The sequence below is a fragment of the Falco biarmicus genome, chromosome 4 (genome assembly GCF_023638135.1).
Source record: "Falco biarmicus isolate bFalBia1 chromosome 4, bFalBia1.pri, whole genome shotgun sequence".
Lineage (NCBI taxonomy): Eukaryota > Metazoa > Chordata > Aves > Falconiformes > Falconidae > Falco > Falco biarmicus.
The window spans coordinates 31,646,087-31,659,802 of record NC_079291.1 but is presented as its reverse complement, the minus strand read 5'-3'; the positions used below and the strand labels follow the sequence as shown (position 1 = coordinate 31,659,802).

Below are 13,716 nucleotides of genomic sequence, written 5' to 3'. Positions count from 1 at the left end.
TAGAAAAGCTGTGCAAAGTTTGTGTTTTATGGAACACCTAAAACGATGGCATGGCCTGAAACACATAGATTTCTTAAAGTATTTCTAGAACACTGAAACACCTGTAAATATTTAGTTGTAATATGCTGTGGGAAAATATAATTATAACATTATTTAGCTTTACTATCCTCTGCTAGATGAAAAGGCAACTTCTGTTTTTTTCATTTTTAAATACTTACCAGATGATGCTATCTGCTTTTACAAAGGCTCCTCAACCTAGCTGACACTGGACTAGACACCTTTCTCTCTCAAAACCTATCCAAATTTAGTCAGTGAAATAGACTCCACTACAGAGAAAAAAAGGCTGTCAAACAATTCATTCTAAAATAAGCAGTGCTTCCAGAATAAAAATTGCCATTACAGTAATCTATGTACCTACAGAAATTATTAAATCAGTTTTAAATTATTTTTCAAACTTTCATTACTATCTGCACATGCATTATGAATCTACCTCTATTTTTCTGACTTATGATCAAAGAAATTTAATCATTTTCAGAAATAAAAACACCCATGCCAGTGAAAAATCAAACTAAAATTTCTCCTCTCCGCCAAGAAATAGTAGCATTTTAACATATTTCTGGCTTGTCAGAATGAATGAGATAACACAAAATAAGGAGTTCCTTAGGCAAATTACCACAGGAAGACAATTACAATTGTATCTGATCATTATACTACAAAAATGATCTCAGTACAGAACATCCTGTTTTCAGTGACTAGGAAAGAATCATATTAATTCATAAAAATATATCCTCTGTTCCATTAATTTAAAGAGAACTTTTTGATTATATATAGAATAACTACATGCTAAAAATAATGCTAGGAGAATAAAAACATCAGCAAAATAAACAATACCCAACAACTTACTTAAAGGTTAAGAACTTGCCTAACTACATATAAAGCTGTTCAAACAGAATCACTATGTAGGCAAGTAATCATCAGCATATTTCTCTTTCTATGAAAACCAACAGCAAGCATTTCACTCCAACATCCCTCCTTCCCAAAAAAACAGAATACCTAGTATATGAACAGCTGTTCACAGACCAGTATATGATAAAAATTAAACATATGTGAATACTCAGATTCATTTATATCAGGATAAATTTGGAGAGATTATGTTAACTTGCATCAAAATCATGTTTATTTCAGATGCAGTTTACATAAAAATTTGAACCAGAAACACTAAGAACAGACAATACATAAAATTCTTTATGCTTAAAATAAACACTATTATAAATATCAAAGGAAAAAATATCAGAAAACATAGCTGAAGAAAACAAATACACTTCAACAAGCAGAAAGCTACCTTGCATTTTGTTAAAAGTTCTCTTAATGCAGCAGCTCATTTTTTGCTATTGTTAAATGATTCTCTCAACAGCTACTCTAAATTCAGATTTCTACATTATTGTTCTTAAACCTTCTCTCTTCAGTACAATGTCCTCTGCAAGATTATTTGAAATAGTTAAAAGCACAAGCCGGTGTAGAACAGACTGATGTCAGTTTTCCAATCACCCCTTACACAGTCTCACAACTACAAATACAAAGACAAAAATAACATGCAAAATATTTAAAGGTTTCTGGAGGGAAAAAATTAAATAGAAGAAAAATAAAAAAAGAAATAGTACTTTTTAAGTATTCCATACACACCTAATGTTCTGTGCTGTGAACAAGGTGGAAAGAAGACACTTGCACTTAAATCTTGAAGCATCCCGTCCCGATGAACCCAGAGAAACTAATTTCTGCCATCAGAAAAGTACTCCACCAGAACACCAAATAATTATATGTGCTGCTCTAAAGGAAACAGCAAGCCCAGTTCTGGCTGTATGTAGTCTCTCGAGGTACAATAATATAAACCTGATCAATTGCAATTAAAATCTGAACCGAGGCTTAGAACTTGAAGTCTTGGTGCATTAGTTCTTGCCAAAAGCAGATGTGATTGTGAGCTGGAAGCAATTTCTCCTGGTAATTTGTGATGACACTGGGTAGAGCAGCCCCAGAGTCCCCAAAGACAAACTCATCAGAGGCTCTAATGTATGCATGACACATGAGGTGGCTCTTTTAGAGCTCAATTAATTGGGCTGAACATTAAGACAGCAAGTTCAGGACTTTTTTTTTTGTTTGTTTTGTTTCTCCCCCTCCAGAGTTTTTTTCCTCTTTTTACAAGCAGTTTTTTCCCTTACCTTCTGCAAGCCATGTCTCCTGTAATTGGCTCAGATCTTGAAAGAGTTCTGCAAAAAGATGAAGACATGGATAAAAGGCTCATACCTTTAATCCCTTGTAAGATTAAAATATGTTTGAAAACACATTTTTCCTGAAGAACAATGTATATGAATTCTATTTTGGCAGTCAAACATATAGACCACGCAGGTATTTTCGGGTTGCAGTTCCTGATTTTTCTACACCTACTAATCAAGAAGTACATACTGAATTGTTTTATCAACCCTTAAAATAATAACCAGAATCTCAACCAAACTTTGTAGTATAAAAGGCTTATTCAGTAATACATAGAAAGTTAAAAATTATAACCTTTCTTAGAAGGTGAATTATTTTTCCTTATACAATTTGGGCCTCCTCCTGCAGTGTCTGCCCCAGAAAAAGCTCTCTCAGACTTCAACAGGAGTCCCGCCGGAGCAATGACTGAGTATTTTTATTCACAGTGTCATAACTATCATATAAAAATTCTGAACCAAACACCTGAGCTGCTGCAACAGCAAATAGAAATGGGAAATCTTCTGTACTTCCCTTTATGTTTTACTTTGTATGACAAGAGAATCACCACTGTTTCCTCTATGTTGTACTCACTGTACTTAAAGTGAAACCACCTTCTCCATGGACAGAGTTTTGCAGCAGCTTGTATTTTTTTGCAATTCACTGAAATCAATTGCTCATAATGGGTGTAAACCAGAGCAGCATTCAGCTTACTTGCAAAGCTCAGAAACTCAGTTAAGAAAATTCTGTTTACTAGGTAGGATATTTCAAAAGATAAATGGTTTATTTTTAATTTACTGTATTTTGAGAGAGACTTCCTCCTTTATGAATGCTGTCAGATAACTATTTACATACACTTAAATGACAGAGGCTACTCATTTATTCTGTGGACTGATACCTCATGTTCACATTGGTAAATCATTTAACTTAAAATCAGCAAGTTGTTTTCTTTTCAATCTACCCTAAAATAAACTTTTCCAAACAAGTAAGTAGAGATTTTGAAAAGTGTATCCATGTGTCCTCAACCTAGGAAGGTGTATATAGGGGTAAACTGTAGGTCCCTATATACCTTCCTGTACGTCTTTGTACTCGCAGGGGTGTAGGCATAGCATCTATACCGGCCATGTAACCTAAAGATGTGTTAACAGCTATTGTTCAACTACAGTTCTCAAGCTACAACCATGTGAGTGTCTACTGATGGGACCAAGTTACAGATCTTTGGCCACCTAAAACTTTGCCCACTCTAGACTCCCTTAAACGAATTTCCCAGGATTTTTAACCCTACCAGTGTTACACAGCAATAGAAACGGGCTGCCAGACACCAGGAGCCTGACTAACAGCACTACAGTAAAGCTAGAGTGAAAACCAACAACGTCCACACCAGCATTCTCGCTCCTGCTAACACTGGTGAATGCACACCAGTGAAAAGGATGTTAAAAGATGGGAGGAATGAGGAAAGCCCTGAATCTCAAGAGGCCTTAAGGTGAAAAAGCCAGGTGCCATAACTAGTGTCAGATGCTGCAAAGGCTTGGCTTCAGTGCATGACATCCATGTGGCACGTGCAGCAGTACCTAAAATACAACAGGGTAAGTCAAGGAAAGAATATTAACTTTATCATTTATTATGTTTGCCAGTTTGCAATCACAGTAGTAAATGCAATTTTCTTGCCTGGTTTATTCAGATTGATTTAGATATATTTACCTCCAAAATAAAGCGGTCTAAGAAAGAAAAGGGGGGGGGGGGGGGACGACACGGACACGGGACAGAGACACACCGACGGGGGACAGCCACTGGACAAGCCCTCACCTTCTGAATCATGAGCCAGGTCTCTGTTAATGAATTTTCTTTTCCTGACATTTGTCGGTCTCTCATTACAGTTTCTCCCACGCGGATTCTATAAACAGGAAAGATCAGTTACTTCAGAAATCTTAGGTGGTTTGATTTTTTGTTTGATTGTTGGTTTGTTGGCCCTTTTTTTTTTCATTTAACCAAGAATCCTTTACATTTTCAAGCAGGGAAATGATTGTCTTGCAGCCTCCAATTTCTAGCAAAAGATACTGCTGAGCACCTAACACCCTCCAAAAAATTCCTGTGTCTAAATGAAACACATTTCTATCTATCTATGTAGACATCTATTTGTACAGATACATACATAATGTGTTCAAGCAGCAGCAACACAATACCAACCATGTATTTTTAGCAGCTAAAGTACACAAACCTACACAACAGCACATAAATCCCCTCTGCATAAGCTATGCAGGAGAACTCAGATACGAGATTATAACAGACTGCTCTGTTTCCCTGTGTTACTTATAACATTGTTTGCAAAGTCCTGAAAGAAAAAAAAAAAAGGGGGGGGGGCGAAAAGGAGGGGGGGCAAATGTTAACATTTGCCTCAACTTCATTCTTCTGAGAGTGGAGGCAAACGCTGCCAGAAACTTTGAATGCAGCTGCTGCTGCTCTTGCCTCTCTCATCCGCTAATCATTTGCATGATTTTTTAATCATCCCCAAAACTGTCTTTAAAAGAACATGACGCTTTATTGAAATAACTAAGAAGACAGGCTCATCTCACAGGCAAAGCTCCCAGCTGAAGAGTCGCCCCTACAGTGGTAACAAAGCAGATAATCTGTCTGCAAAACTCCCCCACAGAAATAAGTCGGAGTCAAGTTTATAAACACCAACTTTGAACTGATCACTCACATTGGTGACCATGTAAGGCACTTGCTGGTCATAAAATCCATCCATTCTGCAGCTCTTCCAGAAGTCTTAGCTCAGTGTTTTATTTACTGGGCATTTGATCTGGAGATTTCCTCGGGATCTGGACTTCAATCAGCCTAGAGGGGAATACAAGATGGCTTTTAGATTGAAAAAAAAACCCCACCAAAAACAAAAAAAAAACCACCAAAAAACCCAAAAAACACCCCCCCCCCCCAAAAAAAACCCGATGAATGAACTGCTTGAATGTGCATAGCTAATTAACCTCAGAGTCCCATTCATAAAAACAACCCTTCCTTCTCTGCCTTCACCTGGGTTACACGCTTCTGCCAGGAAAACACGGCGCAAAGGCACTTCGAGCAGCCGCCGAGCCGGGGAGAGGCAGGGTTTATTTACACTCCCCGCCGTACCCCCGGGCGATCCGCGCAAGCGGCAGCCCCGCTCTCGCTAACGTGTGCTCAACTCGTAATGGCGATCGGCGGGGCTGGCCGCGCACCTCCCGGCGGCGGCGCCCGCCACCCGCGGCCGCGCACACGCACGCACACACACGCGCGCGCGCCCCCCCGCACGCCCCGCACACGCACCCCGCCACCTTCTCCCCCAGGGTCGCTCTGGCAGCCCACCACCGCGCAATCCTGCGGGGCGGCGGACAAAGTTGCGGGGAAGACCCACCTGAAGGCCACGCGCGGCGATCGGCTGCAAAAAATTCCCTCCAAATTTAATAAAAACATTAATTATTCCCCAGCACTTCCCCCTTGGAAGCGGCGAGCGCCACTGACAGAGCTCAATCCCGTGGTTTTTCCTCTCCTCCTCCTCCAGGGGCCCCCGAGCCGCGCCGGCGGATCCCCGTCGCCCATTGGCTCCCCGCGCCCCCCGCCGGATCGCCGCGCGCCCGCCCGCCCCGGCCTCGGCCCCGGCCCCGGCCCCGCCGCCCCCCGCCCGGCCCCGCCGCCAACGCGGGGGGCGAGCCCCCGGCCTCCCCTGGGCTCCCCCGCCGGGGGCCGGGGGCGGGGGGAAATCGCGACTCGGTGCCGCCACGCGCATCCCGGCATCCTGCCGCAGGCACACCGGGTTCCCTGCGCCCCCCGGCTGGCACGGCGACCCCCTCCCTGCACAGAACTGGTTTCAAAAAATAATAATAAAAAAAGTTTAGCCTCCCTGACTCCGAAAAGAAAAAAACCCACAATAAACAAACAAAAAACCAAACACCCACCCCAACAACAACAACAAAAAACCCCACCCCCGCGCCCGTTCCGGCGGCGGAGCCGGCCCCGCACAGCGCCGCGGGAGCCCGGCCCGGGAGAGGGGAGCGCGGCGGCGGCCGCTTGGCGCTGCCCGGTCAGGAGCTGGTGGCATCCCGGAGCTCTGGGGATTTGGGGTTGGTTTCTTCCGTTTGTTTGTTTGGGGTTGGATTTTGTTGTTGTTGTTGTTTTCTTTTGTGTGTTTTTTGTTGGGTTTTTTTTTCTTAGCTGAATCATAGAAAGCAATTGTTATTTCTACTAGGATGACATAATTTCTAGGTTTTGTGGACAGAATTTGGCAGCATCCAGGCACCGGATCTAGGGTGTTGGGTTTTTGTTGGTTTTGGTTTGTTGTTTTGTTGGGTTTTTTTTGCTGCAGTGGTGCCAGGACCTATCAATCTCAGGATTTCTGAGGACTTCTCAAAGAAAGTGAGCTTTCTTTTCTCTGTACAGAGTGGCTGTTGGAGGGCTGTGTCCAAAAATTCTTCCCTCTCTGAACTGCCGAAATGCACCAAAGCAGATTGTGTGGTTTCATAACAGCTATATTTGTCCTCTCTTTGAGCACTGAATTCCAGGTATCACAGGAATCAGGTGGTATATTTAGGTATTCACGATGCTGGCTTGCTGCGAGCCATGAAGTTTCAGATCTTTATGCTATGATGTAGTCCTGCAATTAACAGGCAGAGCCCCAAGCTAGCGAGTCCAGCTTTGCCCTCAGCCCCTTCTGAGGGCTTGTTTTATAGCTGAGGGTGTAAAGGCAACTAAAGAAACTTGCTTTTGCATAAATAGCCTGCAGTGATATTAACAATATTCAGGTTAAATCTTCTGTACTACTCTGTTCTGAAAATTGCAATTTTTTCACTGCGGTCTATTCTGGAGCATATTACTTTCTGATGTGATTCCCCCCGGCTTCTGATCTCACTATTCGTACTCACTTGCCACTTGTCCTGTCCAGCCAAGGAAGAGCAAAGCACCACATTCCCACAGCTTCTGTCCTTCCCATACTGCCTTGTTCAGCAAAAGCATCCACCACCAGCAGTATGTTTTCTGTTTTCTTGCTGCTTCTGTTTCCGCAGAAGCACACCTGGAATTACATGAAAGTAATGACATTCTAAATGTTGTATAAACCTATAATCATTTTATTGTGTTCTTGGCCAAGTCTTGGAGTTGCTGCTCCTGTAAGCCACTTTTGTGATATTACAGGGGAATAAAACTCTACCAAATGCTCCAGGTATAAATGAAATTACCTGGGTAATGAGACCATCATTTTTTTATTTATACTCATAGCCAGACTAGAGTAGCTGCTGCGCTTGTAGGAAGGCTGTGGCTATGAATCTATCCTATCCCTGGGGAGCAATGTGGCCACTTTAACCCCTGGACCAGGAGGGCTGATGAAGCTATCATCTCTAATTGTCCACCCCACCCTGCAGAGGGGGTGTCTGAGCCAACCATCAACCAACCCCCAAAGCGCTGGGCTTTTACCGTGTATTTTTCTAAACCAAAATCAGTGATGGATTGTCTTATCTTTAAGCAGGGCACTAAAAATTGTAGGTGTGTCAGCCAGACAAGCTAATTAAACCACCCTCAACTGAAGTTTCCAAGGGACCTCAGACCCATCAGGTATTATGTACCACCTGTGAAATGCGCACCACTGGTTCCCATCTTGTGCTTCCCTACACCATACCCTGCACCTCGGAGGCTACTGGCACGGTAGCAGGGGCACCTTCCAGCACACACACACGGCCACAGGCTTGGCACCCTAGATTACCGGGCCGGAGGAGGTCAGCACTCTGCAGCAGCTGAGCTCTTTGCACTCCCGGCCGGGCTGGAACTCCAAGAGAAGCCATGCATTAAAGGTGTCCTGACAGGAGGCATGCTGTATCGCTTGCTGTTACTCCTCACACCACATGCCTCTTCCTTCCCTCCTCCACCTAGCTGGCCCTTTCAGACATGCTGGGGAGGAAAGAAAGAGTAAAGCTATTTTGAAGACCTCTTTATCCTCATGTCTGTTCATCCACTGTGCTGAGTGCTACTCAGGGAAATTTCATTAACTATTAAGAAGTAGATGCTTACAGGGAACAAAACAAACAAACAAACAAAACCCCAAAGCACCCCACAACCAACCGACATACCTACTGGCAATGCACTCCAGTATCTGTGTGCAGAAATGCAGAATTTTACTGTCACAGGTCACACCCATCTACTTGTAAATTGGTGTGGCCACCGTAATTATTTTGTAATTTTGCATGTTTGTCCAAAACTCTTGCAACTTTGTTTTGCTGGGGTTTTTTTGTAATAAAGTTTTTATGTTTTAACTACTATTTTCAGAAAATAGTACTCTTAAATACCTTTTTTTAAAAAAATAAGCCTTTTAAAAAAAAAAAAGTAATCTCAAAATCACTTTATTTTTTAGCTTAAAAGACTGAACAGTTTCTACCAAATTGAAAATATTCTAAAAAATATGCTAAAAAAAATCTAAAAAAAAATTACTAGAAAAAATTGTTTTAAAAAATCCAGCTTTTCTAATGGTACTGCTTTAGAAGCAAGATACTTGTTTTCTTTTAGAAACAGACATGTTCAATTACACTGTGAAGCTTCACTATATATTGAAAATTATATATTATTTCCATTTCATAATTGCAATATATACTTCACACACTAATATGAAAGAGGACAATGAAATATATATTTCTTGCTTGATTTGGCACACTATGGAGCTACAAATTATTGCTGTAACATAAAAAATAGAAGTAAATCCAGACAGATAGAGCAAAGAGAAGATTTGATAAACACCAGTCTCTTCTGGAAAATGTGAGAAGAATTTAACCATATTTTCAAATGAAGAAAGACTCCATCATAATCCAATATTATAAAATCTAAATTCAATAATAAAAAATATTAACTGACTTTATAACAATGCAAAGAATCACACTAAAAATGCTTTATGCTGAAAAATAAACCTTTTGGGACACCTTCATAAGATATGCTTACGCTAACGAAAATCCTTCAGAAAAAGGATAGTCACCATTTAAATATACTACACAAGTAAATTTCAAAATATCAATAAATTAAAAAAATCCTACTTGTTTTTCTGAAATTGTTTAACCTAACCACTCCATCCAGGCATTTTCCCAGTAAATGTGAAGTACTTATGGGTCTGGTATACAATAAAAGGGATGCCATCAATCTAAACAACAGTTTAGCAGCAACTTTTAAAACATAATCTATAGCAGACTCAATAAAATAACAACTAACTATGGGACTGAGTACAGCAAAACCATGAAAATCTAATGAGATTTCTGTCTGGTAAATTAACCCTTGACCACATTTTAACCTTCTGATGCTGACTCTTACAGGAGGTTAACAGTGCTTATTTTATCATGACGCTACTGACATACAACAAAGTAGTGTATAATGGCAAAATTAAACAGAAAAAAAAAACAGAGAAAGGAATAGGGCAGATACTTGCCCAGCAGCATGGCTTTTTGTAAAGCCTTTGATTGAAATGCAGCATCCAGGACTGAATCTTAAACTAGGAAAAGGAAAGTACCAGTAGGAAGAAAACACATGATGATTATATTCATATGCTAAACTATCAGATGTGGAATTAAAAGTACATGCAAACAAGTATCTTCAAAGAAAGAGGAAGGAAAACAAAGAAGTAATCCCAGTTTAGCTGTTTTTAACACATTGCATACATCATTATAATTCAGAACTACCATTGCACAAACCTAGAGGCCTCCATAAGTAACTCCATTTACATGCCCATTTACCTGATAATGCAATGCTAGGCAATTTTCAGTAAACATTTATGTACTAGAAAATTATTCTAGCCAGGAAAACTAAAATTAAGATATTTCACAAACAGTGCAAGAAGGTAAAAGCCCAAACAAATCTTTTATTGCAGAAAGGTGAGAAATAAATTTAGTTTAACAGTATTTTCAGCCTTCAGTGTAACTAAGACTTCAAACTTAGGGTTGACTAGAAAAGCTTTAGAAATGAGAAGGCCTGGGAACTGGCCCATTTGTTGCAGCAAAGTAATCTCAGTATTGTTCAGGTTCTGCTAATAGTCTTCTAGGTAATCCTTGCACTAGCAACCCCTGTCATCTCATTGGGGGGTTTGTGCCTATAAAGTGAGACGACAGTTTCTTCACTTGAGAAGTACTGTTGAAAATAATAGAAAGTCCATTGTGGAGATCCTGACTGCACATAGCTCCTTGGAATGTCCTAATCTAGATCCTTCTGAATCAGTGAAGGGCCAAATTCATGCTACACATAGGTAATAACTTCAATAACAGTTGCTACAAAGGAGGACTATCATCTAGACCTGTGAACTGATGCTCAGGAAAGAACACCCAGCTCCACATACCATCACAGGCAAAGCAGTAAGCAGTCCTCTACCACAGACTACCAGAGAACAAGTTACATGAGTTTGATTGACTCATATAAACCATCACTGCCTTGTCTCAACAATGTTCATTTCCTGACTAACTGAACAAATCAAAATCAGATAAAAAAGATACTAGCCCGGGACCTAATATAGCAATATATCGGCCACTGGAAGAGCAAACCAAGTAAAAACATGGGAACGTGAATTGTAATAGGTTCTTGCAGGGTCAGGGAGGTTCCCAGCTTGCTGTCCTTACAATTACACTCATGAAATGGCCAGCCATGATTAAGTGATAATGAAGAAGCCTAGAAGTCATTTGGATATCAGGCCAGTCAAAGAATTTCTGCACAACCCCTAATCACACAGATGGCTGTAATTTGCATGTCCTCCCTTATGAATACCAAGAGAAAATCATGCAAACACTTCAGAATCCTTCACATATTTTATGGGAGATTTCTGCCCCACCATATTTCATAAGGGTTGTACAAAACCTCAAATCTCCTGATGCAGTTATAGTCTAAGACAAACATGAAAGAAGGAAAAGGAAGAGAAATGCTTAAAGTTTGTGTTTACTAAGTTTGCTGGAAAATCTGTCATTTAGAAGTTGTTCACTGCACGTTAAATGGCTTTTTTGAATTTAAGCCCTTCTAGTAGCCTGAAATCCAGAAGGCACAAAAATGATACAAAGTGCCCTTTCAGAATTACAGACTCTCACTCAAGATCACTACTGGACATGCTCAGAGCTTGAGCACAGATATTAACATAGCAGCAAGAAGTCTGGAGGAAAAAGCAATGCCGTTTATTAAATGGGTGGCTATAATGACAAAAAAACCAAACAAGCTTTTGAACCCAAAGAAGGGCCTTAAGTTTATCTTCTGTTCTTCAGTAGCTGCATCAACTGGGCTAGTACAAAATACTTCCTCTCTTTACAAATGTTCATTTATGTATTTTGGCTGTTACAGCAACTATCAAAACTATTACTATTAGCAGACAATGGCTATATTGATACTACATCAAATTGGCATTATCATACCTGTATTATTAATGTTAACCACCTGTTATGCTCTCCTCTTTATATACTAGTCTTCCCTTCTGGAGCTACATACACACATGTGAAACCATAAACACCTATAACCATTCAGACCTAACCATCCTTTTTCACATGCATACCATCCTTAAACCCAGATATCTGAATATAGCGTCTGAGTATTCCAAGAGAAACAATACTAGAGTCAAAGAAAGAGGACAAAATCTTAAGCTCAGCTCCATGCACTTAAAATAGCAAGACACCAAAAAGCAGGTATAGATTACTTAAAGAAAGAAAAAATTAAGAGGCAGCGAGTTGTGTTTCTTAATTCTTTTTAAAATAGTAAAGAGTTGACTGAACAGCAGAAACAATGAAGACCTAAGTAAACCATGACGTTAGTTGAAGAGCACACTTGTTGCAAATGCTGTTTCAGAGACAAACCCTGCCCCAATCTCCAGTTAATTAGGAAGCTACTTTGCCAGCGACGGGGTAAGAGAGATGTTTTGCCCTTTGTGTTCAGGTGAGGAATTAATTTTTTGTGTTTATTGGCAGTAGGGAGGATGTATTTGTTACAAAGTAGCTAATATAGGAGAAAAGGACTATGTTAACTTCTGTCGGGATAATCAGATCATATACGTTATGTTCTCACGTTTGCCATATTTAGTAGGTTTTGTAATTTTTGCTTGCTGAGAATGACAGCCTTACAGTGGGGCTCTATTGTGCCTGTTATGGTGCCGAGTAAAGATGCTGGTCTCTGCCCTAGAGAGCATAGGTGTTCCTTCATTAAACAGCAATGAAAATGTGTCCTCCCTCCAGCCCCAACCCGGTACCCTTGAGAGGCAGAAGCAATGAAATAGGCAGTAGCTAGGTATGGCTTCTATGTGTCAGACAGAGGCATTTTAAATCAGAGGTTTTAAGGCAGTGTTTGAAAGAACACAACTCATGAGGTTCCTGCGATTTCCGTGGGAACTTTTCCCGTGTAATGCAGAAAATAAGCAGCAGATGCGGGTCACTACAGGCTTTTATTATTGCTTGTTTGGCTATTACAGCTATTGGGCAGCTACCTAGAGCAGACAATATCACAGTCAGGTTGAACTACATTGCAAAGAGTCAAAAGCAGGGTGCTGCTGTGAAAGATGGTTGAGAAGAGCATGGAGACCAGGGAGAGGATGGCAATACAGGGAAGGAACTACTCCTTGGCAGCACTACCGTAGTAGGTAGAGGTGCCACCAAAACAGAAAGTGAAGTTCAGAGATAAGAAAATTTCAGGTAGGCAGTGACTGGGAAAAGCTAATGTTAGCAAGGTTCAGATGGAGGACTAAATAATTATTTTATCCATGTGGTAAGAAAAAATTCGAGGTTGGGAGAAATCACTTAAAAATGGAGCCTATGATTATATGTACAGATGAAATAGGATGTACAGGAACTACGAGCCAGAGTCCTCCTAAACGAATTGTGCAAGTCTTCACAGAAATAATAAATGTCACAGAGGATATACCAACACAATAACATTTGAACCCATAGAAAACATAACAGGCACAGAACATTTAGAAGCAGGAAGTGATCTTTTCATTCAGTGAATTTAATGTGCTTAAAAACTTACATTTGCACCTCCCAAAATCTGTTAGCGAGGTAGGAAAGCATAATTACCCCTGTTTTTAGAAATAAGAAAATTAGGCACTTGCAAGTATACCAAGGATCAAGAAGAGGGACAAATGTTGCATGCTGGGAGGGTTTCAGTCATATTCAAGGACTTCATTGCTTCTCTGACCTAGCTATATTGGGTCACCAAACTCAGCTCTGATTTTAGAGGCTTCTTCCACATAGAGTGCACAAGGTTACCATCATTCGCAACTTTGCAATTCATTATTTTCAGTATTTGAAGAAGAGGGGAGAAGGGAAGAACATGCAATCTTTGAACGTTAGGAATTTCATTTTTTAAAGTATCATGTTTTAATAAGGCATTAAGTTACTGGTTCATATTGAATTTTATTTTGTCATAAATATTTTTTTTGTCTGGTTTGAAGAATAAATTCTATTTTAAAATATCTCCTGCATTCAAATAAACAAACAAACAAGGAACTGAAAGCAGGAGGTG

General features: G+C 40.3%; 1 protein-coding gene across 4 annotated transcripts in view; it reads right to left on the bottom strand.

The window, feature by feature from the left end:
* Positions 1–5,823, bottom strand: part of ETV1 (ETS variant transcription factor 1) — a 67,158-nt gene extending 61,335 nt beyond the window's left edge. For 2 of the 4 annotated variants that reach the window (XM_056336909.1, XM_056336911.1), the window contains exons 1-4: positions 5,633–5,823; positions 4,946–5,079; positions 4,051–4,138; positions 2,217–2,264 (exon numbers count right to left, since the gene is read on the bottom strand). In XM_056336909.1, the coding sequence (XP_056192884.1) occupies positions 2,217–2,264; positions 4,051–4,138; positions 4,946–4,990 (181 nt within the window). In that variant the 5' untranslated portion in view covers positions 4,991–5,079; positions 5,633–5,823. Of the gene's footprint in view, positions 1–1,683; positions 2,163–2,216; positions 2,265–4,050; positions 4,139–4,945; positions 5,080–5,271; positions 5,466–5,632 lie in introns of those variants that run through there. The other 2 variants (XM_056336910.1, XM_056336912.1) reach the window with 2 other exon arrangements.
* Between the last annotated feature and the right edge of the window lie 7,893 nt (positions 5,824–13,716).